General features: G+C 49.1%; 2 protein-coding genes across 9 annotated transcripts in view; one reads left to right on the top strand and one right to left on the bottom strand.

Moving 5' to 3' along the window:
- NTHL1 (nth like DNA glycosylase 1) overlaps nucleotides 1-1,176 on the bottom strand; it is a 6,207-nt gene extending 5,031 nt beyond the window's left edge. For both annotated transcript variants that reach the window (XR_001876167.1, XM_017823138.1), the window contains exons 1-2: nucleotides 1,099-1,176; nucleotides 186-418 (exon numbers count right to left, since the gene is read on the bottom strand). Coding sequence is in view for 1 of the 2 variants with exons in the window: in XM_017823138.1 (XP_017678627.1) it covers nucleotides 186-418; nucleotides 1,099-1,153 (288 nt within the window). In the remaining variant the exon portion in view is untranslated. The remainder of the gene's footprint in view (nucleotides 1-185; nucleotides 419-1,098) is intronic.
- A 78-nt stretch (nucleotides 1,177-1,254) lies between these two features.
- Nucleotides 1,255-23,822, top strand: part of TSC2 (tuberous sclerosis 2) — a 33,582-nt gene continuing 11,014 nt past the window's right edge. For 2 of the 7 annotated variants that reach the window (XM_017823134.1, XM_017823130.1), the window contains exons 1-31: nucleotides 2,898-3,037; nucleotides 3,447-3,604; nucleotides 4,160-4,246; nucleotides 4,827-4,937; nucleotides 5,551-5,695; nucleotides 5,835-5,952; nucleotides 6,423-6,471; nucleotides 6,843-6,968; nucleotides 7,319-7,392; nucleotides 7,743-7,869; nucleotides 8,513-8,656; nucleotides 8,882-9,019; nucleotides 9,222-9,325; nucleotides 10,117-10,198; nucleotides 10,381-10,536; nucleotides 10,670-10,786; nucleotides 11,340-11,462; nucleotides 11,723-11,829; nucleotides 12,589-12,742; nucleotides 13,455-13,577; nucleotides 13,873-14,007; nucleotides 14,510-14,699; nucleotides 15,052-15,145; nucleotides 15,655-15,757; nucleotides 15,977-16,071; nucleotides 18,535-18,663; nucleotides 20,618-20,782; nucleotides 21,592-21,744; nucleotides 21,905-22,017; nucleotides 22,539-22,760; nucleotides 23,427-23,642. In XM_017823134.1, the coding sequence (XP_017678623.1) occupies nucleotides 3,004-3,037; nucleotides 3,447-3,604; nucleotides 4,160-4,246; nucleotides 4,827-4,937; nucleotides 5,551-5,695; nucleotides 5,835-5,952; nucleotides 6,423-6,471; nucleotides 6,843-6,968; nucleotides 7,319-7,392; nucleotides 7,743-7,869; nucleotides 8,513-8,656; nucleotides 8,882-9,019; nucleotides 9,222-9,325; nucleotides 10,117-10,198; nucleotides 10,381-10,536; nucleotides 10,670-10,786; nucleotides 11,340-11,462; nucleotides 11,723-11,829; nucleotides 12,589-12,742; nucleotides 13,455-13,577; nucleotides 13,873-14,007; nucleotides 14,510-14,699; nucleotides 15,052-15,145; nucleotides 15,655-15,757; nucleotides 15,977-16,071; nucleotides 18,535-18,663; nucleotides 20,618-20,782; nucleotides 21,592-21,744; nucleotides 21,905-22,017; nucleotides 22,539-22,760; nucleotides 23,427-23,642 (3,892 nt within the window). In that variant the 5' untranslated portion in view covers nucleotides 2,898-3,003. Of the gene's footprint in view, nucleotides 1,288-2,897; nucleotides 3,038-3,446; nucleotides 3,605-4,159; nucleotides 4,247-4,826; nucleotides 4,938-5,550; nucleotides 5,696-5,834; nucleotides 5,953-6,422; nucleotides 6,472-6,842; nucleotides 6,969-7,318; nucleotides 7,393-7,742; nucleotides 7,870-8,512; nucleotides 8,657-8,881; nucleotides 9,020-9,221; nucleotides 9,326-10,116; nucleotides 10,199-10,380; nucleotides 10,537-10,669; nucleotides 10,787-11,339; nucleotides 11,463-11,722; nucleotides 11,830-12,588; nucleotides 12,743-13,454; nucleotides 13,578-13,872; nucleotides 14,008-14,509; nucleotides 14,700-15,051; nucleotides 15,146-15,654; nucleotides 15,758-15,976; nucleotides 16,072-18,531; nucleotides 18,664-20,617; nucleotides 20,783-21,591; nucleotides 21,745-21,904; nucleotides 22,018-22,538; nucleotides 22,761-23,426; nucleotides 23,643-23,822 lie in introns of those variants that run through there. The other 5 variants (XM_017823133.1, XM_017823129.1, XM_017823132.1 and 2 more) reach the window with 4 other exon arrangements.

Below are 23,822 nucleotides of genomic sequence, written 5' to 3'. Positions count from 1 at the left end.
GTTCCTTGTGGAAGTGCTGTTCCCCTTGGAAGTGCTGTTCCCTGTGGAAGTGCTGTTCCTTGTGGAAGTGCTGTTCCCCTTGGAAGTGCTGTTCCCTGTGGAAGTGCTGTTCCTTGTGGAAGTGCTGTTCCCCTTGGAAGTGCTGTTCCCCTTGGAGGTGCTGTTCCCTCTGGAGGTGCTGTTACCTGTGGAGGTGCACTGCTGTCATAGCACTTCTGCACTCCCATCTCATCCACAGGAGCATCTCTGTTCCTCCTCATCTCCCGGATACGCTCCAGCTGCTCCTGCCAGTCCCTGGGCTCCCAGCGTGGTCTCTGGGGCTCAACACCATCCCCCTGCCCAGGTTCATAGGCAATGGCGATGCTCTTCCTCCTCCTGCTGCGCCTCGGGATGCTGGGGGTGCCATGAGTCTGGCTCGCTGCAAGGGATGGGAGAGAGACTCCAGGCTTGAGGAAAGGCACCTTTGTCTCCCACAGAGCCCAATGATGGCCCCAATGTGCCACCAACCACCCAGGGGACCCTGACCTGGGCTGAACTCACCCTCCCCGTAGTCCCAACCCAGTAGCAACACCTCACACCTCCCCAGCCCTGCCCAGAGCCAGCACGGGGCGAGGGAGGGCTGGAAGGACCTGGGAGACAGGTGACAACAGGTGACATCGTGGGGTCACATGTCACACTATGGGGACACAAACACAGGTGAGGCAGCTGAAGAAGCATCCCCAGGGCCTCTCCCAGGACCAGCCACCGGGCAGTGCCACATCCCGGGCTGCGAGAGGGATGTGAGAAGGACACCCAGCCCCTGTCCCAGCGGGACCCTCACTGCCCCTGGTGCAGCACCAAGCCCCGTACCCAGCACGGATGCCCATCAGCCCTGACCCTCCCCTCTCCCGTACCCCGAGAAGCGCCGATCTCCCCCTCTCCCTACCTTCGATCCCCTTCTCCCGTACCCCGATCCCTCTGTCCGTACCCCCGATCCCTCTCCCGTACCCCCGATCCCCCCTGTCCCTGATCTCCCTGTCCCGTACCCCGATCCCTCTGTCCGTACCCCTGATCCCTTTCCCGTACCCCCCCTGCCCTGTCCCTGTGCCCAGTCCGTACCCGCGTTCCCCCCGGCCGGGCCGAGCCGCCGCAGCCCGGCCCTGCCCGCACACATGGCGGACCCGCGAACTACCGGGCCCGGAGCGCTCCGGGGCCGCCGGAACGGGCGGGACTTCCGCGGGGGCGGCACCGGGGCCGGGGGCCGGAGCGGAGCGGGCCGGGGGCGGCGGGGCCGGGCCGGGGCCGGGGGTGAGCGGCGGGGCCGGGGGCGCTGCCCGGGCCGGGGGGCGCGGGGGTCTGGCGGGGCTTAGGGGGAGTGTGGGGCAGCCCCCGGCCGGGGCGTCCCCGGTGTCCCCTGTGAGAAACCCCCGCTGTGTGTTGGGGGGGCTGTGCTGTGACCCCCGCTGTGTGTTGGGGTGGGGGGGCCGCGGTGACCCCCGGTGCGTGTCCCTAAGGGGTTGTGCCATGTCCCGGGGTGGTGGGCGGGGGATGTGGCGTGTCCGGTCTTGTTTGGGAGCATGGGGCGACAGTGCGCCATGGCCAGGGGTGTATTAGGGGCTGGGGGGGTCCCCCGGGCTGAGGCTGCGGTGTGACCCCCCGAGGCTGGGGATGGTGATGTGTCCCCGGGGGTGGTGGGCGTGGGACCCCACTGTGCCCCAGGGTGATGGGCTGGGGGCTGTGTGTGTCCCCAAGGACGGTGGGCTGGGGGTCACGGTGTGTCCCTCGGGGTGGTGGGCTGGGGGCTGCAGTGTGACCCCTGGTGACACTGGGCTGGGGGCTGCAGTGACACTGGTGACACTGGGCGGGGGGCTGCAGTGTGACCCCGAGGACAGCGGGCTGGGGAATGTGGTGTGTCCCTTTGGATGGTGGGCTGGGGCCGCAGTGCCCCTCACCAAGGGGTTGTGTTTTGTCCCCTGGTGACACTGGGCTGGGGGCTGTGTTTTGTCCCCTGGTGACACTGGGCTGGGGGCTGTTTTGTCCCCTGGTGATGCTGGGCAGAGCTCCAGGGCGTGTCCCCTGGGATGCTGGGACAGGCTCTGCGGTGCATCCCGGGAGCACCAGTGATTGCTGTGCCCAGGGTGTGGNCGCTGTGTGTTGGGGTGGGGGGGCCGCGGTGACCCCCGGTGCGTGTCCCTAAGGGGTTGTGCCATGTCCCGGGGTGGTGGGCGGGGGATGTGGCGTGTCCGGTCTTGTTTGGGAGCATGGGGCGACAGTGCGCCATGGCCAGGGGTGTATTAGGGGCTGGGGGGGTCCCCCGGGCTGAGGCTGCGGTGTGACCCCCCGAGGCTGGGGATGGTGATGTGTCCCCGGGGGTGGTGGGCGTGGGACCCCACTGTGCCCCAGGGTGATGGGCTGGGGGCTGTGTGTGTCCCCAAGGACGGTGGGCTGGGGGTCACGGTGTGTCCCTCGGGGTGGTGGGCTGGGGGCTGCAGTGTGACCCCTGGTGACACTGGGCTGGGGGCTGCAGTGACACTGGTGACACTGGGCGGGGGGCTGCAGTGTGACCCCGAGGACAGCGGGCTGGGGAATGTGGTGTGTCCCTTTGGATGGTGGGCTGGGGCCGCAGTGCCCCTCACCAAGGGGTTGTGTTTTGTCCCCTGGTGACACTGGGCTGGGGGCTGTGTTTTGTCCCCTGGTGACACTGGGCTGGGGGCTGTTTTGTCCCCTGGTGATGCTGGGCAGAGCTCCAGGGCGTGTCCCCTGGGATGCTGGGACAGGCTCTGCGGTGCATCCCGGGAGCACCAGTGATTGCTGTGCCCAGGGTGTGGAGGAGGCTGTGGGGCAGAGCCGGGGCTGTGTGGGGGCCCGTGCCCAGGGCAGGGGGCTGGGGCTGTGCCAGGAGCAGGGGTCCTGCTCCGAGCGGGGTTCTGGGGTCCCCAAGGGGCAGCAGGCTGTGGGGAGACAGTTTCTGGAGGATATCACTATAATGGCTTTGCTTGTTCTCGCCCCCCTCTTCCTCTTGCCATGGCAGCACTTGGATGTTCCAACGCTCAGATCTGTAAGTCCTTCCTCACATCTGCTGCATCCGCATGTACTGTGCAGCACTGTGTGCTTGGCCACTTTGGGCTGGGAACAAACATCCAGCTCACACCCTCCAAAAAGTGTGTGTGTGTTTGGTTATACTTCACAAGTGAGCTTGTGGGGTGGGGCTGGGCATTCAGAGCTCCCAGTAATGGCACCCCAGAGCTCCACATTCACCGGGGAGCTGCAGGATGCAGATGCCGAAGGCAGGAGCAGCACAGGCTTCTCACTATTTTCTCAGTGTTGGGCTTCTCCCAAGTTTGAAAAGGCTTCAGACAACACCAGAGCTGTTTGGAAAAGCCATGGTGTGATGCTGTTCTTGTTGTTTTCTTGCTTAAACGTTCTCCTTGGGCCTCCCTTACAAGAACCCCCTTTTGTGTTTGCAGGGCCTCAGTGCTCGGCAGCAATGGCAAAGCCTCAGAGTAAGGATTCTGGACTGAAGGAGAAATTCAGGAACCTCCTGGGGCTGGGAACATCCCGGGGAAGTTCCAAGTCGTCGGAGGGCAAGCAGACAGAGTTTATCATCACTGCAGAAATACTCAAGGTGTGAGAAGTGAGCGGAGTAAAGGTGGGGAGAGTGCCTGGGTCACCCTAGCTGAGGGATCAGGAGGGCTTGCTCCTCCTCCTTGCTCTTTTGGCTCACAGTCTCTCTTGGATCATTCCCTCTCCTGATCTCTCAACTCACTCTCTAGTGAAATGGATGTAAAAATCACCTGCTTTGCAGCTCCAGCATTTTAGTTATCCAGTGTTTGAATATTTTGGAGATAGTTGATAGGATGGTGTTGTCTCACATCAGGTTATAAGGTGTTTCCCTGTTCCCCTCTTTTCTATACTCTGTGCCCAATGAAGTCTCTGTGGTGGCATTCTGAACAAGCTGGGAACTCTTTCTGTTTTATAAAAACCTTACAGTTCTGTGGAAAGTAAAAATAAAATAAAATAATTGATTCCGGTAATTGGTACAGCAAGTCTGTAAGTAGAATAGTTGGCACACAAGGAGGAAAATACAAAAAAGGAAGGAGACCAGAATTCCTTCTCCCCTTGGAGAAAGGGGTGTTGCCAGTAGGATAAATTGTTAGGTTATTTCTCCATTTCTTTCCAGGAACTGAGCATAGAATGTGGATTGAGTAACAGGATACGAGCAATCGGTCAGATTTGTGAAGTGGCAAAAACCAAAAAAATTGAAGAGGTAAGTTCCAGAGTAAGAATTGAATTCCAGAGTAAGTAACTGAAGAGGTAAGTTCCAAGAGTACTGGAAAGATGGAAATTTAGGCAGCAGCTTTTAACGTATCATAAGAGGCTCCCGTAGTTTAGACTGCCTTTTAAAATTGACAGTCCCAGGGGCTGGTTTGTGCTGTCCAGAGCTGTAAAAGGAAATGAGTCTTGTCCAACCACCAGCTCTGGAGCAGAGAGGATGGAGCTGATGGGCTTCCTGGACTGACTAGAGGGACAATGCTGTGAATATTCAGGGCAGTTTGTGGAAGATGATGTTAAGAGGGGTTTTCTGTCTCCTCCTGGCTGCTAATAAGCAGCCTCAAATTGTTTTTGAACTCATCTGGTAGATGGGTGAAGGTTTCTGCACAAATCTTCCCACTGAAGTGAGGGAATGAGGAACTTCAGTTCCTGGGGTGCAACTTGTCACGTAGGACGGGATTTGGTGTCTCATGGGGTTCATCCCCGGGTTCATTCATTGCCATAATTAATGACTGACCTACTGGCTAAAGATGCCAGGAAAAGCTGAGCTTCCCTGCTGTGTCCTGTGTTCCCAGCACGCCGTGGAAGCCATCTGGAAGGTGGTGGCTGACATGCTGCAGCCGGAGCGTCCGGCCGAGGCCAGACACGCTGTGCTTCACCTGCTCAAGGCGATCGTTCAAGGACAGGTGAGAACAACCAACCTGGGGCAGGAACACTGACTTAAGCTGGGGTTTGTGCAGAGGAGGAACGTAAAAAATACTGGGTGTCTCTTTTCCACGAGTTTTTGTATTTCTTGTTTTGGTTGTGCTTCGTAAACTGGAAGAGGAAGTGTTTTAATTTAAGTCTTGGTTTGACCTCATAGCAGAACTTGTCATACAACTCATAGAAAGCTTTTCTGGTTTGGGGCAACATTCTTGAAAAAGAGGAAATAATTTGCGTTAAGTTCAGCATAATTCAGCGAATTTTACATGGTCTTTGCCCAGACCTTCTAGTCCCAGTCTGCAGCTGGTTTTGATGTTTCAGCATGTTAGGTATCCAAGAGGTTCTGGGTGAGACACTTTTCTAGCCTGGCCAAGTTCAGCATACTGTGAATTCTTCAGATTTCACAATGTGCTGCACAAACATGAGGCTGGATTAGCTCAAAATTGTAGTTTTCAGTGTTCTGGAAAAGCAGGGGTGGATGCTTATGAAAAAAGTAGGCATTAGTTCAATAAAAAAATTTAATTTCAAGCATGAAGATTGCTGATGTAAACCTTGATAATGTGCAGGCCTTAACCCCCTCCCTTTTTTCCTTTGAAGGGTGAGAGATTAGGGATCCTCAGAGCCCATTTTTTTAAGGTTATTAAGGACTATCCCTCCAATGAAGACTTGCACGAGCGGCTCGAAGTGTTCAAGGCCCTGACAGAGAATGGACGATACATCACCTACTTAGAAGAAGAGTTGGGTGAGCATTGTCCCTCCCCCTCCTCAGTTTGGTGGGAATAAGTCAGGGGACAGACATCCACTGATAAGACAGAAAGGCAGTGATATCATTTCTGGGTAGAAAGCATGTTGTAACAGGCTTTTTTCCCCCCTTTCTTTAGCTGATTTTGTCCTACAGTGGATGGATGTTGGTTTGACTTCTGAGTTCCTCCTGGTTTTAGTGAACCTGGTGAAATTCAATAGCTGCTATCTGGAAGGCTATGTAGCTGACATGGTCCAGTAAGTTGGTTTTTTAACTCGTATGTGCTTGTTCTTGGTAAATTAGAGGAGAGAGTGGCAGATCAATATAAAGAATTTTTTTAATCCCATCTGGATTTGTTTCATTCCAGGCTGTACCTGACATTTCTGACAAATATTTGATTTTCAGTTCTTCCAGTGTCCAGATCTGTTTTAGTTTAACTAAATGTGCTTTTCCTATTTCATGGGGCAGACCTGGTTGCATTGCTCAGTCTCACAAAGGGCCCGTGCTGTTGCATTAGTACAGACCTGCTGAGTTGCATTTAAATGCCACTTTAACTTTATAAAGAGGTTGTAGTGCTCAGTGTCTCAGAGAGTGTTACCAACATTGCCACAGGAAGGGGAATGATGAGTTAAATAACATGGCAATTAACCTGTCTGTTTTGTCTCTTTGTAATTTGCCTAAAATCATATGAAGCAAGCAATTAAAATTAAATGTTCTTTCCTAACAGCAAGATCTGCCTCTTGTGCATTCAGACTTCATCATCTGTGGACATAGAGGTCAGTGGTTTGTGTCTCTTTTTGTACTTTAGAATTCTTTGAAATTCTTTGTGGCTTCTACAAACAAAATCAGATCATCAGACTCTTGGTTTATTCTCATCTTTCAAGAGAGTTGATACAAGATTTTACTATTTGTAAGCCACTGGATCTCACACACCAATAATAATTTTATTTATTTTAAACCAAACAGAGCATTGATCAATTCGATGAGTGAATCAATTTTTCAACAGAGCTTTTTAGAGAGAAAAAAACCCCAAAAATACCTTCATCCTTTTTGACTTCCAGAGGATTTTGTGGGTCTGCCAATGAGCATTTAACCTGCTTTGTTGGTAGAGAAATGTGTAACCATTTTGTCTTTCCCTTTCTCAAAGATTTCCTTGCAAGTCCTCGACGCAGTTGTTTGCTACAACTGCCTGCCCTCAGAGAACCTGCCCGTGTTCATCATCACTCTGTGCCGTACCATCAACGTGAAGGAGCTCTGTGAGCCCTGCTGGAAGGTCAGAACCTCCTGCCTCGTTTGTTTTTTGATGGATTCACTGGTTTGGCCTCATGGATGAAGTGTCAGTCGTGCCTGTGCACATCTGCTATCAACTTCAGTTTGGTTTTAAGGGTAAATTAAAAATTGCTAAAGTATTAATGGATCAGCATGTTGTTAGTGTGAGTCCTGCCACGTCCGTGGAGTTCACCCCTGGGTTCCTCTCAGCTGACGTGCCAGGTTTCTGTCGTGGCATGGAAAGGGCTGGACACATTTATTTACCAAACACAGCACAACTGGCCAGCTAAATGGATATTTAGGCTCTGAGTGTTTTAACGAGTAGATATTCAGGTGTTCTCTTTGAATTTGCAGCTCATGCGCAACCTCTTGGGAACTCATCTGGGACACAGTGCCATCTACAACATGTGCAGGATCATGGAAGACAGGTAAAGAGGAAAAATTCCTCACAAACCCGAGGAGTTCAGTAGAGGTCCTGTTGAGACAGGGGAGGAGTCAGCGACCTCAGTAAAAGAAGCTGAAGGTTCTGGTGCTTAGAAATTAATTCCCTTCCTAGTTATGCTGCTGAAGTGCTCATTTTTGGGCCTCTCTGAATTTAATTTTCCTCTGTCTAAAGTTGTGGTGGAGGATTTTGGGCTTTTCGTGTTTGTCAGCTGCTGTGTGAGGCCCCGATGTGTAAGAGCTGGGAATTCCTGTTGGGGCAGTGTATGTTCCTGTTGACTTTGTGAGCCCAAATAATTGCAGTATGGTCTGAAACTTGCCTTCCCTGTGTTCTCAGAGCCTACATGGCAGACGCAGCGCTGCTGAGAGGGGCCGTGTTCTTCGTGGGGATGGCTCTGTGGGGAGCTCATCGCCTCAATTCCCTCAAGAACTCCCCAACTTCGGTGCTGCCTTCCTTCCTCAAGGTAGGATGGGATGCTGGGGGAACTTTTAAGTCAGTTGTACAAATTTAGAACAAAAAATATGGTCCCCTACACCAGAGATCTTTGTAGGCCCGGAAGATGAGAAGGAGAAATTGGGTGCAGGGTGAAGCAGGGAGAAACAGTGAAACAAGAGGGTTTAGGTCCAGAAGCTGAAGCATCCTGCTGGAATATATTTTTTGGCCGGAAAAGCAAAGTCTGAATTCTTTTTAGCAAATATCTACATTGTGGATACTTTAGCTTAAAAAAATAAAAACAAAGCAACAGCTTTCACTCTTTCCAGTGCGTGGTAGAAAAAGTGAGGGACAGTGTCTTCAGGGACAGCCTCAGAGCTCTCAAAACTTCCTCATCCAGGTGCCTCAAGCAGGAATTACTGGCTTGAACTCCTGTGTCTGCCTGTAGGATGAGGCTGTGTTTGACATCTGAAAATCCAGCTGGATGCAGGAGTGCAGAAATCCTCTTGAGAAAACCGTTCTTTGCTGTGTCCTTTGTGTGTAGGGGCTTGAATATATTTATCTCAGGCCTCCAGGCTAATTTCCTAATTAATAAGGCGTGTTTCATTTGAATTAAGAGGCTTTCTGAGCGCTACTTTCCAGCTGTTCAGTGACTGAAATGCTTTGTGTCCCAGGCCATGACGTGTCCCAATGCAGTTGTGTCTTACGAGATAGTTCTGTCCATAACACGCCTGATAAAGAAATATGGGAAGGAGCTGCAAGCTGTGACCTGGGATATCCTTTTGGACATCATGGAGCGACTGCTGCAGCAGCTGCAGGTGGGTGTTGAGCCTGCCTTGGTGGGCTCTCATTCCAAAGGCTTTGCCATAGATTTTTTTGCACGTTACTCTCCTGTTTCTACACTCCAGTGAACTTGGAAGCTGAGGAAGCTTTAGCCCAGTTCTCACTGCTGTGCTTCTCAACAGAGTTTTCTGTTTGTATTTAAAATTAACACTTTCCAGTAAGGTAGAACTCTTTCAGGGATGGTGTTATCTCTGTTTCAGAGTCTGGAGAGCCAAGAACTTAAGTCCATTGTACATGATCTTTTGACTACAGTGGAAGAACTCTGTGACCAGAATGATTTCCATGGTTCTGAAGAGAGATTTTTTGAGCTGGTGGAAAAATGCGCTGATCAGAGACCAGTAAGGCTTTATTAATGTCCTCCTTTGTTGCCAGTTGAATCTATTCTGTTACAGCTTAAAATTTGGGAGTCCTAAAATAGCAGATGGTCAGAAAATCCCAGCAAGGACTTCCATGAGCCTTTTCTCGGGGTGGGGTTGGGAGAATGGATATATTGTGTTTGCTTATACGCTAAAAGAATAATTCTTGATCTTTCCATGAAAGGAATCTTCTGTATTAAACTTGATAACATACAGAGCTCAGTCCATCCATCCTGCCAAAGATGGCTGGATTCACAACTTGCAGCTGTTGATGGAGAGATTCTTCAGGTAGGAAATAATAACTTTGTGAACTTCTTTTTAAGAAGCACTTTGAAGTGTTTCTTGCCACCTTTTCATGTTAGAGAATTTTGTTTTCTGAAGTTCTAACGTTCTGAAGTTCCAAGTTAGTAAATGACAGCTTAGAAGTGTGGTAGTCCCAGGGCACAGTACATGAAAGGATTTATTTAACAGGATAAAAGCTTTCCACTAAGTTATTTATGGTGCTTTTTTCCCCCTTTATCTCCATTGGATTCTACTCCAATTAGCTTAGGCAGTTGTGTTCCAGTCCACAGCACTTTGTAGTTCTGACACCAAACAAGATTTTCCTGTTAAGCATCAGGATTGCATATGGTTATTCAGTATTCCAGTTATCTGGTTTTGAATTGGTGCTCCTAAAAGGGTTCTGTGCTCTAAAACATCAACATGCAGCAATAACAAACTTGTGTCTCCTCTGTGAAATGCTGCCAAAGAGCAGCTCTTCCTCAGTGCCATGTGTTTGGTTTTAAATTTGCTCACCAGAGCACTTGTTCTTCTGACATGTGCTTCCTAGTTTGGATTGGAAATGGGTAAACTGCAATTACAGGTCTCCAGAAGTAGTAAAAGCTGAACTGGGATCTGAATTTCCAATAGTTCTTGAATCTGATTTTGTATGTAGGGACATCAGCTGAAGGCTCAGCTGATCTCTCACTGTTACTGTTCCTGCTCTGAAGTTTCTTATTTTACTTTCCTTTGCTTTTCCCTCTTCCCTAAGTATCAACAACCTTATTTTGCTCATTCTGAATTTGCTCTTCCCATTTTAGGAATGAGAGTCGTAGTGCTGTTCGAATTAAGGTTCTGGATGTCCTGTCCTTTGTGCTGAGCATTAACAGACAGTTCTATGAGGTGTGTATTTACCTCCTTCTGATGACCACATGTGAGGTCTCAGGTGGGTGGGAAGGGGCACATTTCCAGGTGGGCTCCAGGTCCTCTCTGTTGGGGAGTGGATGCACAAAACTGTGCTTGAAATCTTGCACACACAGCTGACAGCAACATGTCAGGGCTTATGAAGGTCTGTCCTCTTGCAGGAGGAGCTGATAAACCTGGTGGTGATCTCTCAGCTGGCTCACATTCCAGAGGATAAAGACCACCAGGTCCGAAAACTGGCCACTCAGCTGCTCGTGGACCTGGCTGAGGGCTGCAACACTCACCACTTCAACAGCCTGCTGGATATCATAGAGAAGGTGAGCTCCCTGCCAGGGCTGGCAGCACTGCCAGCAGGGATGACCTGCTGTGGGCTTTCCTGACCTTCCAGGATGGAAAGAAAGGAAAGGTGTGTTGCAGATTTAAGCCATGTGTTACTTTTCTTTTTGAAAGGTGGCTGCACATTCTCTCTCATCTCCTTCTGAACTGGAAGAGAGGGACTTGCTGTCATATTCAGCTTCTCTGGAGGATGTCAAAACAGCAGTTCTTGGGCTCCTGATAATTCTTCAGGTAAATGCTCCAGAACATTAAGCGTATTGTTCATAATAGTCTTCTGCTGGACAGGGCTTTTTAGATAATGGTTTCTCCACTGTTAAATATTCTGACTTTTTTTTTAAACTATATAATGTGTTAACTGTTGTTTTGGTCATTCCTTTTGCTTTGGTCATTCCTTTTCCTTTTGGATGCTGTAGGACTGTTTGCTAAATGTTTTACTTTCTTAATTTCCATTATACAAGGATTATGAGCACATTTTCATGTGGAGAGCAGATGTGTTCATAAATTAGCAGAAAAGAGGAGTTCATAACCTTGAATAGATTCATTTTGTTTGGTTGGGGTGTTCTGAGCTGTGGTTAAACAGTTGTGAAGAGCAGGTTGTTCCTGCCAGTGCCCCTCTGGAGCAGACAGGGTTGCTCTGGAGCCTGCAGAGGTTCTTTCCAGAGCCATCTGTTCATCTCGCATTCAGGATCAAGTTTTTGCTGCATTTCTCTTGGGATTCTCAGTGCAGACACACATTTCTGACTGGGTAACAAGTGTCCTTCTGCTGTGTGTCTGTCCCTGTCAGACCAAGCTGTACAGTTTGCCCTCCAGCCACGCCATGCGGGTGTACGAGATGCTCATCCAGCACGTCCAGCGCCACTACATCTACTCCTACAGCCTGCCCGTGGCCAGCAGCATCAGGCTGCAGGTAGGAACAGTCCCCCGTGCTCTCAGGGCCAGAGCTGTGTGCTGTCTGGGGAATTCCTGGCTGGCAGGTGGGGTAGGTGTGTTCTAGACCTTGCCAGATGTAGAATGAAATGTTTCTTGGCTCATAGAAGTGTGTAAATGTATTGTAACTGTGGCACCTCTTAAAAATCCCTGTGTACTTGTAAAAAGGTCATGTGGGGAGGTGGGAGAGTATTCCCCTGGTTTGGGGTTTGATTGACTGCAGTGTCTTCCCTGTTCCAGGTATTTGATTTCCTGCTGATGCTCCGAGCTGACTCCCTCCACCGCCTTGGCCTTTCCAACAAGGATGGAGCAGTGAGGTTCAGCCCCTACTGCCTGTGTGATTTTGTGTAGGTTCCTCATTGTGTTAAGCAAAAGAATCCCAACATGGTTTAGGTTGGAAGGGACCTTTAAAGCTCATCTCTTTCCTACCCCCTGCCTTGCGCTGGGACACCTTCCACTAGACCAAGCCCCATCCAACCTGGCCTTGAACACATCTTAATTGACTTGTTTATTTAAAAAGAAGCCCTGTTTTTCAAACTATTTGGGTTTTTTTGCATGAGCTTAATGTTTGCTACTGATGGGCTTAATGGCCTATCAGTAGCAATCTGTAGGTTTTCTTTATCTTCCAAATCTTAGACCATTTACAACTTAGGATTGTCTGAGCCAATAACTCTTTAGTAAATTGTTCTTACAAATCACTTGCCTGCAGGGCTCTCAATCTCAGATGTGAAATCTATGTTCCTGCTCACCTATTTGCAATTTCCTGCCTCAAACCAGTTTTCACATTGAGTTTCAATCTGATGATTTGTACAAATCTGATTATTTTTAATTTTATAACTTGTCTAAAGTTCTCTGTGTAACACACCCCCAAATATACCTTTCTAAATTTGCTACAGGCTTGGATAGAAAAATCCTTCACCTGACCAGACAAACTCGTTGCTGTGTTGTACTAGGCAATCCTGTTTTTTTTTTAATTGAAAATGCAATTTATATTATTGTTTGGTCTTTAAACTGACTACCAAATAGGGCAGCACATGAATAGTAACCTGTTCTGAGCTTGATTTTACGTTACATTACATGTATTTTTCTCCCTTTCCATGTTGTAGAGAGGCAGAGAAGAGGGCTGCTGACAAAAAACCCCCTGGCACACTCTCTCCACCTTCAGGCAGCCCCAGCGTGCCTTCCCAAAATGCCACCATCCGGATTGGGCATCTTCCCTACTCCATGGTCTTCGGTGTCCTCCTGCAGTGCTTGAAGCAGGTACGTCCACCCTTGTCATCTTTGTGTCCCCTTAAACCAGCTGGCTGAGGAATTCTACCCCAAAATTTCTAAATAAGGTCTGAAAAGCAATTTCTTCTCCTTCTTGGCCAGAATCTGAGTGTAATTGTGAATCTTCACAGCCACCAGTGGGAGCAGCAGTTCAGCTCTTCAGAAAATAAGCACACCTTTCATTTCACTGCTTCAGAGCAGACAGGGGCAAAAAAATGTGCTTGTTAAACAAGATTAAACAAGTCATCCTGTTTCTGAAAGGGCATTTGAAAGTTCCATCCTCCTGGAGGTTTTTGAGGTGTTTTGAGAATTGATGGATGTTTCGGTCACTAATAAGCTGTGAATATAAATTGTTCCTGAGGGTGGAATTGGACACGGTTCTGTGTGAGGGGTTGGCTGGCTTCTGGAAGCTAATTTGTGCTGGTGCTTAAGATAATTGAATTCTGGCTCTGTCTTGTTGAGCTCTGCCAGATCTGGATATAATTTCTCTTCCAGTTTGTGGTGCCAATGTTGCACCTAGAGCTGGGTGACAGACAGGGAGAAACTTGTGACAGCTAAGTGCCACTTCTTTTTCTGGAGCTGCCATGACAAGACCCGCATCTGCCTAGGAAATGGCACGTTGTCTGGAATTTGATTGATCTTACTTTCAAACTGAACTGAAATCACACAAAAATTTCAACTTTAGCGTTTTCTTTCTTCGCAGGAGACAGACTGGAAGGTGTTGAAGTTGGTTCTCAACAAATTACCCGAATCCCTCCGCTATAAAGTGCTGTTTTTAACCTCTCCTTGTAACATTGACCTCCTGGCCTCTGCGCTGAGCTACATGGTAATGCCACTGATGCACAGTCACCGTGGCCTTGGTTTGCTTGGGAGTTGGCTGGGGTTTGTTTTTAGAGTGTTTTTCTGTCTGCAGTCTGATACTTTAAAGATGAGCAGGCTGTTTGTCAATCCTCACTCACCTTCTCTTTTGTGAGGGTCGTTTTAGGTACAGAGTAGGTAATAATGAGTGTTCTTTATATATATATGCAAGTGTGTGAAAAGGGAGCTATGGCAGTGCCTGTCTGCTGCCTTTTAGAGAGTGTTTTTAGTGTGCAGTGTCCTGAGTGGCTATGATGTGTCAGCTCACAGACAAGAAGACCACAGACCGGCTCCATGGAACCCCAGAAGGCTTTTCCCGCACTGATTTGCACCTGGCTGTGGTCCCAGTGCTGACAGCATTGATATCTTACCATAACTACCTGGACAAAGCTAAGCAGGTATGGGGGAGGTAGGAGGGTGTAAGAGGTTGGGGCCTGAGCCTGTAGAGAGAACACTTTCTGTGTGAGCTTATTAGGAGACAGAGAGGAAAGTAGCACTGCCCTTTGCTGTTAGAAAAAGCATCTGCTGAATTTGGGGTGGGATCAGGGGGAAAAAGTACTTTGCTAACTCCATGCAGGATTAGCTGCCTGGTCAGATGGATTCACTGCTCACCTGTTCCCCCTTGCACTTGACTCTCTGCAGTAAGACCGTTGTGACCCCAAAATTCTGCGGAATCAGAAGCTTAAATATTAATGTCTAGACTGTCTGCTTGATTAAAGTCCCACGTTAAGATTTTGGCCTATAATACATGGAGCTCTCTGTAAAGCTCTGTGTTAGAATTCCAGTGTGTCAGACAGGCCTTGCAGGCTGTTCTGGAATGCTGACTGGAGTCAGGAGATGGTGCAGCAGGGATTTTCTGTTTTCCTGTGTTAAGGCTTTGTTTCCTGTCCCCTCTTGCAGCGTGAGATCGTGTATTGCCTGGAGCACGGGCTGATCTATCGCTGTGCCAACCAGTGTGTGGTGGCACTGTCAGTCTGCAGCGTGGAGATGCCCGACATCATCATCAAGGCACTCCCTGTCCTCATAGTCAAATTAACCCACATTTCTGCCACAGCCAACATGGCAATCCCTCTCCTAGAATTCCTGTCAAGTAAGTTGTGATGTTCTTCTCCTTTTGGTCTTCTGTAGTTATGTTGTTTGTGCTGAATGAGGGTATTTTGATTGTGTTGGTCACATGGAATGAACTGTAAGGGTTTCAGTGATGCCCTTGCTCCATCCTCCAGACATAAATGTTTGATCAGCTCTTGTTTGTTACTGGTTTTCTATTTAAAGCACTTGCACTGAAGAGAGAGACATACTCTGTATAGTGCAGCCATTGTGCTACTTCCATGTCAGCCAATCATTTAGAAGAAACAAAATAATTCAAATTAAACTGAGTTGTGATGTTGAATGGTTTGTGTTCAGTCCTCACCTGTGTTGGTTTTCTTGTTGAACTGTTCCAGCTCTGGCCAGGCTGCCTCACCTGTACAGGAACTTCGCAGCAGAGCAGTACGCGAGCGTGTTCGCCATCTCCCTGCCCTACACAAACCCCTCCAAGTAAGGCCACAGCAAATGTGCTGCTTCCTCCTCTCTAAAATTAACAGTATAGAGATGACTTTCTTGTAGTACTTGGCTCAAGGTTATTTATAGGATATTGCTCATTCTGGTGTCTCCAGGCTTGTCCTGAAGAAGGGACATTTCTTCCCTGTGAGGGTGGGGAGGCCCTGGCACAGGTTGCCCAGAGAAGCTATGGCTGCCTCATCCCTGGAAGTGTCCAAGGCCAGGTTGGATGGGGCTTGGAACAACCTGGGCTAGTGGAAAGTGTCCCTGCCCATGGCAGGGGGGTGGAATGAGATGATCTTTAAGGTCCCTTCAAACCCAAACCACTTGAGGATTCCGTGATACGATTCTATGACGTGGTCACCTTGGACAAAATACCTGTTTTTCTTGAACAGAACTTTTGAGGGTTTTCTTTTTCTTTATATTTAGAGTAGGGAAAGGATGAGGTCTGTTTCTCAGATTGAAACATGCAGCATTAAGCTCTGGAGGTGTTTCTGCTGTTCCAGGTTTAACCAGTACATCGTTTGCCTGGCCCACCACGTGATCGCCATGTGGTTCATCCGCTGCCGCCTCCCCTTCCGGAAGGATTTTGTCCCCTACATCACCAAGGTAATGGGCACAGCTCAGTCCAGCAGCACGGAGTAAAAGGGATGGCTTACAAAGTGATTGAGGACTTTAAAGGTTCTGTTTGAAGTAAGAAAAAAAAATCTACTTCTCAACATCTCTTTTAAAACTGCCCGTGAGCTCTCGTGCGTCGGCTTGGCCTTGCAGACTTTGAGCTGCCCGTTTGTGGCCACTGACACTGTCCCCTCTTGTCCCCACGGGCAGGGTTTGCGCTCCAACGTGCTCCTCTCCTTCGATGACACCCCTGAGAAGGACAGCTTCAGGGCTCGCAGCACGAGCCTCAACGAGAGGCCAAAGAGGTAAATTCCCTCGGAGCCCAGCAGGGCCTGTGTTCCCTGCTCTCTGCTCACACCCTTCCCTGTGTTTCTCTGCAGGAGGCTGGGTCTGGTTATCCAAAATGTGTCAGTGCAGTAAGCAAGGAAAGTAAACCTCTTTAGGTCAGGGGATTGGGCCAAGACAAGCAGGTTGGTGGGAAGTTGGGATCAAACCAGGCCTGGAAGCCTTTGCAGTGAGGTGTGGGGCTTTGTGGTGCTAATTTTTGAAAATCAGCAGTTCTTTCAGGTTGATGTGTGTCAATACAGTGTTACCAGAAATAACAGGGTGGGGTGGTACCAGAAGGAACAGAATCCCATGTTCATATGGATTGTGTGAACTCCTTTCATAACTGATCTGTAACGACTGATTTTTAAATGATTGCCAGAGAATTGGTTGTGATCAGCAACCTGGATAAATTAGAGAGCCAGTGCTGTGTTTTCCATGATGTTCCCTGTCGGGTCAGTGCACTGGCTGGCACAAAGCTGCCTTCTGTCTGTCTGGATGTCCTGATCCCTTTATATTTTTTCATTTTGAAGCCCTCATGTCAGTTTTGGCAAAGCCTCTAATTAGAAGTCAGAGCATATCTCTCCAGCAATCTTTCAGAGCAGCCTTTTGCATATTCCTTGGAAGGCATTCAGGGTTTCTCCAACGTCCTTTTACCTGCAGGGATTACCTAAATTGGTTCACTTAACTTGCTTCAGTGTTCTGAGAAGTGAGCACATGGTGGCATCTGAACCCTGGAAAGTGCCTCTACTTTACCTGCAAGGCTCAGGGAGAGTCTTGCACTGAAGAAACACCATCCCTGCCCTAATGCTGCAGCTGTAAACCCTGTGTTGTGTTTTGTCTCTCCCACCTCCTCCTCTTTCATCCAGAAACTTGGAAGAGAAACCTTTTGACACCCATCTCTCCAATTAGAATTTCAACTAATCTTTTTTTTCCCCTTTTTTTCCCCCAAAAAAACCCTGTTAAATTCTACCAGGTTGGAATACTACTGTGTCTAAAGGCTTTTGCTGGATGACTTTGCACTGGAGTCTCTGCTGAGGAGTGTGGGCTGTACTCAGGCAGTGACCTGAAGCACTGGAATGGCAGGATGCCACTGCCTCTGGGTCTGGCTGAGCTTGGATTCTGGCTGGGGGAGAGAGGAAATGGCTTGGAGCAGATATATTTCCTTGCTTGAGAGGCTTCTGTGCTTGGTTCTGTCTCCTTGAGCCCAAAGAATGAGCATTCTCAAGCCCTAGCTGAGGTACTGGGTGTTCCAAGAGATCACATTCCCAATGGTTCCCAGGGCTTCTGGATGTCCTGATGCTGGTGGAGGTGATGGTTTCCCAGTGTGGGCCTGTGCTCTCTGCAGCACATCCCCAGTGGTGGCCAAAAGTGATCTGAGAGAGGTTGTTGGGAGAAGGACAGATAAATTCTACTCCCTGCAGGTGGCAAACTGAGATGTACTAACTCACTGAAAGGAGGATGGCAAATAAACTGTGGTTAGAAAGAGCCAGAAGGGTTAAGTCAGTGTCTGTATTTTACACACGGGGGTGGGAACTGCTGGACCAACTGTTCTGTCCAAATTAGTGCCAAGCCTGGTGAGCATCTCAGTGACTAATTAAAGTGCCTCTTAGATCTTAATTGCTGTCATCTCCCACATGTGGTTGGCACTTGACAGTGTGAACACTAATTTCCTCTCTGCTCCAGTTGAAAGTCAAGTGGGTTACCTGGAGCCCCTGGAATTAAGCAGCTGGTTTGGCAAAGAAGCATCACAGAGTCCACAGCAGCCAAGGGGGTGTTTGCTGGCTGTGTAGTGTGGGAAGGGTCTCCTGTGGGTGGGCTGAGTGTCCCCAGTGTCTCGAGCTGAGCTGGGGAGCACCTCTGAGAGGCCCTGGGTGTGTTGTGACTGGGGTGAAAGCTCAGATTTGAGCCAGGCCTGGCAGAGACAGAGATGGGTGACGTGCTCCTGCCTGGTGTAGGTAAAGCACTTCAGGATCTGTGGAAGTCCTCAGGTGTTTAGTTGTGCTGAGATGATGAGCTGGGGCAACACAAGACGTGGTTGAACTGCACAAAACTTCTCAGCCTTGAGGAGTTTGTGCCCAGTGAGCCCTCAGGTGCCTTTGGTGAACAGCTCAGTATTCCAACTCTCATTTCAACCAGTTTTTTTTCTTTTAGCTTGTACTAATTTCATTTGTTTTGTAGCACATTTAAAAATCTTGTTTTCAAAATGTGGTTTGTCTTTTTAATGCTTTCGGCTCTGCTTGTTTGTACGTTTTAATTTTTTTTCTGTTTCCCTTTTTTTTTCCCCCTTTTTTTTTTTTTGGCATTTGTTTTTATTTTCCATCACCCTGCCGGGATCCCCCAATATTGACCCCGTGACTGTGACCTTTCAACCTACATCCCTACAATGATTTCCTCCCTTCCTGTGACCTCTTTTGGGGGCTTGGTGCTTCTCCACATAGTAGTTTAAGACTAGCCAAAAATGCAAAGCAAGGCTTGAATAACTCTCCTCCAGTGAAAGAGCTGAAAGAACCCTCTGCAGTTGATGCCTTCCGGTCCCGCAGCATCAGTGTGTCTGAACATGTGGTCCGCAGGTAGAGGCACTTTGAACGGGGACAATCCAAGAGCAACTGAGCCCTTGGAGGTTTTCCTGCAGGGGTGGGTGGTAGCAGGGGGGATTTGCATGTGGGATGCTTGCATGACTCTGGTACCCAACCAAAATCTGGCCTTGGCCCCAGCGAAAGGTTCCGGGTGTCCTGTGGCTTCCCAAGGTGGGATGTTGGGCTGTCACATCACACCCTGTGGGTGTGGGTGTGGTTACTTTGCCGCGTTCTCTGGTGCTACAGCGACGAAAATTTGTGGTTTCAAAGATGGTGAAGGGGGAGGGGGGGGAACCAAAAAACATCCAAAAAAACCCACCAAAAAAAGAGGAAAAAGGTTGCATTCTGTGCAAGTGAGAGATCTGGTTACAACTGACTAAAACTTGAGCCTTCCAAGTAGACTTGCCCCACTTTGGAGACACTTTGGAAGCTCTGCAAAGTTATATAGAGACCTTCCTCCCAGCCTAGAAGGGACAGTCCTGGCCTCAGTTTAGGATTTGTTGGTTGAGGTAAAGGAGCTGATGGAAGTATTCAGGTCTCCAATAAGATGCTATGAAAACCTGAATTTGTCTTTCCACAGAGCAGTGAAGGGTGTGCTCAGCCCATGGGAAGTTGCTTTCACAACTAAAGAAAACAAGATTTGATTTCAGGCACTGATTTGATTGATTGACAAGATTTGATTGCAGACATTGATCTGCTCCCATGAAAGATGAAACAGTTGATGCCAGTTTTTAAAACGTATTTCTGGATCACTTCCCCCGAGAGTTAAACTGCTGTTGGTTTTAATTCTGAACCTGAAGATTTGTGCCTTAATCTGTAGGATTGCTGTCAGTGGAACTTGATTTTCTGGTTTGGTTTTTTTTTATTTTTGACTATATATGGTATGTGGGGAGAAGAGACCGAAGTGACTGAGTTGCAGATATAATTCTGACACTTCATTTGATGGAAGAAATTCCTCCTTGTGAGGGTGCTCAGGCCCTGGCACAGGTTGCCCAGAGAAGCTGTGGCTGCCCCATCCAAGGCCAGGTTGGATGGGGCTTGGAGCAACCTCGGCTAGTGGGAGGTGTCCCTGCTGATGGCAGGGGTGGGACTGGATGGGCTTTAAGTTCCCTTCCAACCCAAACCATTCCAGGATTCTGTGATTCTCTGGCATCCCCATTAATCACTGGGTGATTTTTTTCTCTTATATTTATGTATAAGTAGTAGCAACTAAAAATTCAGATAATTACCATTAATGATGCCAAAGAAATTGTCATGTCATAAAAAAATTTGGCTGTACTTCAGCTTAGTTTGTATTACGATGACATAAGGAGTTTCTTTGTAAAATACTGCAGTCCAGCCTGCTACAGAAACTGGTTTAAGCTGCCTTGTTAACTTGGCTGATTTGAAGGCCAATTTCCTGTTCAGAGTGCAATTTTTTTTCTATTTCAAGTTAAATTAGGTTTTATGTAGCTGTTGAATTTGGAGGGAAAAAAACAATATATGGAAGAGATGCAACAGAGAAAAAAGCAAACCACTGGATTATAAAGTTAAATCTGGAGTGCCCCAATTTCTGGCTCATGGGCAACGTTCTGCCTGGGAAGCTGGTGCTGGTTCAGGGGATGCTTGCCCTCAGCATAGATTAGTGAACTCAGAGCATGGTGCTGCCACTCACTCCTTGCTTGGGGCACTTGCCCGTGGGCCACCAACCTCAGAGAGCACTGGCCAGCTGACTGACATTGGAGTGTTCTCAGTCTCTCCAGATAAAATACGCTTTCTGCAAGGGCAGGCAGCGAAGCACAACGTGAGGCTGATCCAAAAATACATTGCTATGCCCTGGGTTTGGTGCCTGGCCACCTCTCTGATCTGGCACGTGCATGTGTGGCAGGGTCTGTGTCCCGCTGTCTGTCGGGTGACAGGGACCAGCATCCTGCAGTGTGATCTGTCAGTCGGAAACATTCTCTTCCAGTCGGATCCAAACGTCCATCACCAGCTCCAGCCTGGGCTCTGCAGATGAAAATTCAATGGCTCAGGCTGATGACAACTTAAAAAACCTGCACCTGGAGCTCACAGAGACCTGCCTGGATATGATGGCTCGATACGTCTTCTCCAACTTCACTGCGGTGCCAAAGAGGTAACGGGGCCAGTCACTGACCACGGGAGAGAGGGGTTGGGTTGGGGATCAGATTTCACCTCATTAGTGGAAAATTCCTGTGACATGTTGGGATTCTGGCAGGCCCAGGCTCTGAAGCCTTTCCTGACTGATAAAATCTGGCTTGGCTAAAGAGGAGGTTACATGAGACAAGACCAGAGGAGAGAAGGCTCCAGGGAGACCTTAGAGCCCCTTCCAGTGCCTAAAGGGGCTCCAGGAGAGCTGGAGGAGGACTTTGGCCAAGGGATGGAGTGACAGGACAGGGGGAATGGCTTCCCACTGACAGAGTGCAGGGTTAGAATTCTTCCCTGTGAGGGTGGGGAGGCCCTGGCACAGGTTGCCCAGAGAAGCTGTGGCTGCCCCATCCCTGCAAGTGTCCAAGGCCAGGTTGGACAGGGCTTGGAGCAACCTGGGCTAGTGGAAGGTGTCCCTGCCTGTGGCAGGGGCTGGAACTGGATGATCTCGAAGGTCCCTTCCAACCCAAACCATTCCATGATTCTGTGAAGTCCATTGGAGACAATCAGCCTTTGTCTCAGCCTGGAACTGTCTGAAGGAGATGCCTTGAAGGCTCTGGGAGCAGTGCTTTGTTTCATGTCCTTGTTGGATAGTCACAGTCTCTGCTGCAGAAGGTCATGCATTGTCCTGATGGATAATGTGTATGTTGACAGCCAAGGGGAATGGTACAAATGCTATATAAAGAAGGAAAGCAGGCAGGTTCTTGTGCATGGTTAATGAAATCTACTCTGTTCCCTGCCTCCTGAGGAAGGTCATCATCACAAGTGTGTTCCCAGGTCTCCCGTGGGCGAGTTTCTTTTGGCTGGAGGGAGGACAAAGACGTGGCTGGTTGGAAACAAGCTGGTGACCATCACTACAAGTGTTGGAACAGGGACAAGGTCCCTGCTTGGCCTGGACTCTGGAGAGTTCCAAAGCCCCACAGAATCAAGGTAATTTTTGCTCCTATTTCTAGAAGTTTCCACCTAACTTTAGCCTAACCCACTGTTACAGTGCATCTTTTTAGTTGTTCCTCCTGTTAGACGAGGGACGTCTTATTTGTCCAGCATGACTGATTCGTCTCAACATCACCAATATCTTCTTTTCCCACAGCTCAGACCCTGTTTTGCAAGTGAGACAGACTAAAGAAGCTCCAGCCAAACTGGAATCTCAGGCTGGGCAGCAGGTTTGCAGAAGCTCTCGCAACAGAGTCCGATCCATGTCGGGTGAGTTCCTGTCCTGGAGTCTCTCTGCCATCCCTGCATTCATGTCACAGGTCTAAGTGTCCAAGTGCCTCCTGTGGCTGAGCTGTTTTGAGGCTCTGGACCTGTCTGGTGTTTAATAATGGGCAGGTGGGGCTCCTCCTGCTTCCCTCTCCTTGCAGGAGAGCCTTGGTGATCACAGAAGTTGGTTTAGAGGAAACACAGGGAAGGTAAAATTCCCTTGGGTTCCTGGCATGGTTTAACACCAGTTGGCAGCTAAGCCCCACCCAGATGCTCCCTCAGTCCCCTGTGGTGGGATGGGAAGAGAACTGGAAGGAGAAAAGTAAGAAAACTTGTGGGTTGAGAGAAGAACAGTTTAATAATGGAAATAAGATAATAGTAAGAGTAATAATTGTAAGGAAAAGGAAAATAAAAACGGGGGCAGTTCCCAATATTGTGCATGCAGCTGCTGGAGGATCTTAAAAGCCTTATTCCTGAGCTGTTCTGGGGGCTAACTCTCCCTTGGTTTGTGTCTGTCCTGCCAGGTGGTCATGCCTTACGTGTTGGTGCCTTAGACAGCTCAGGCTCCCATTTTGCCAGTGGCTCCACCTCCCAAGGGACACAGGGCCCTCCTGCTCCTGCAGCTCGCTCAGAGAAGGCTAATCCTGCTCCACAAACACCCCTGCAGAAGGAAAAAGCAAACTTGGCTGCCTATGTCCCACTGCTGACCCAGGGCTGGGCAGAAATCCTGGTGCGCAGACCCACAGGTACGACCCTGAGTGTGGAGTGAGATCCTGGACCTGGGAGAAACCAGAGCATGGGGGAAGAATAATCCATATTTAGTTGTGTATGGGTTGCTCTTTATTGCTTGCTGCCTTTTGAAACTGTAGAACCATGGAATGGTTTGGGTGGGAAGGGACCTTAAAGGCCATCCCATTCCACCCTCTGCCATTTGCAGGGACACCTTCCACTAGCCCAGGTTGCTCCAAACCCTGTCCAACCTGGCCTTGGACACTTCCAGGGATGGGGCATCTACAGCTCTGAGCAGTTGCACAGTGGTGTTTGCTCTTGGGGAAGGAACAACAACATGTTCAAGATCAAAATTCTTGAACGCTGGTGTGTTCCACAACATAACAGGAATTATCTCTTGCAGCTGAAATCTGGTTCATGAGAAAATAACTGACCTGGTATCATTAATTAAAATACCTGAGTGTTTTGGATGACTTTGGAGAATCTGCTGTAGTAATGAGTTACCAGGTTTTGAAGAGCTTGGGGTGAGGTGCAGAGCACAGGGAGGAGGAAATGAATTAAGTGATTCTGCAGAACTGAGAGCTTGGTCCAGTTTGATTTTGATCTGCAAACTGCAGAACAACTTGTGCTTTTTCAGCCCGAGCTGGGAATACTCAATACCCTTCCCTGATTTTCCCTCCCAGGTAACACCAGCTGGCTGATGAGTCTGGAGAACCCGCTCAGCCCGTTCTCCTCAGACATCAACAACATGCCCCTGCAGGAGCTCTCCAATGCCCTCATGGCTGCAGAGCGTTTCAAGGAGCACCGGGAAACGGCTCTTTACAAATCCCTGTCCGTGCCCTCCTCCAGCCTGGCCACGGGAACAGCCAAACCCTCGCTCCTGCAGCGCTCCAACACAGGTGAGAGCTCCGGGCAGGGAGCCTGGCCCGGGGGGAACTGAGAGGCTGCAGGGCTTCTAGGGCAGCACAGCTGGGAGCATGAGGGGAGTCAGTTCTTGTCCCTAGGAGTTTTTAGTGAAAAACTCCCTTCCTCCTTGCCTCTGCTGTTCCGTGGGAAAAGCGCCTCTCTGTTAGAGAGAA

The sequence above is a fragment of the Lepidothrix coronata genome, unplaced genomic scaffold (genome assembly GCF_001604755.1).
Source record: "Lepidothrix coronata isolate B3197 unplaced genomic scaffold, Lepidothrix_coronata-1.0 Scaffold101, whole genome shotgun sequence".
NCBI classification, from domain to species: Eukaryota; Metazoa; Chordata; class Aves; order Passeriformes; family Pipridae; genus Lepidothrix; species Lepidothrix coronata.
The sequence above is the reverse complement of the archived record's forward strand: the minus strand, read 5'-3'. Positions and strand labels throughout refer to the sequence as shown.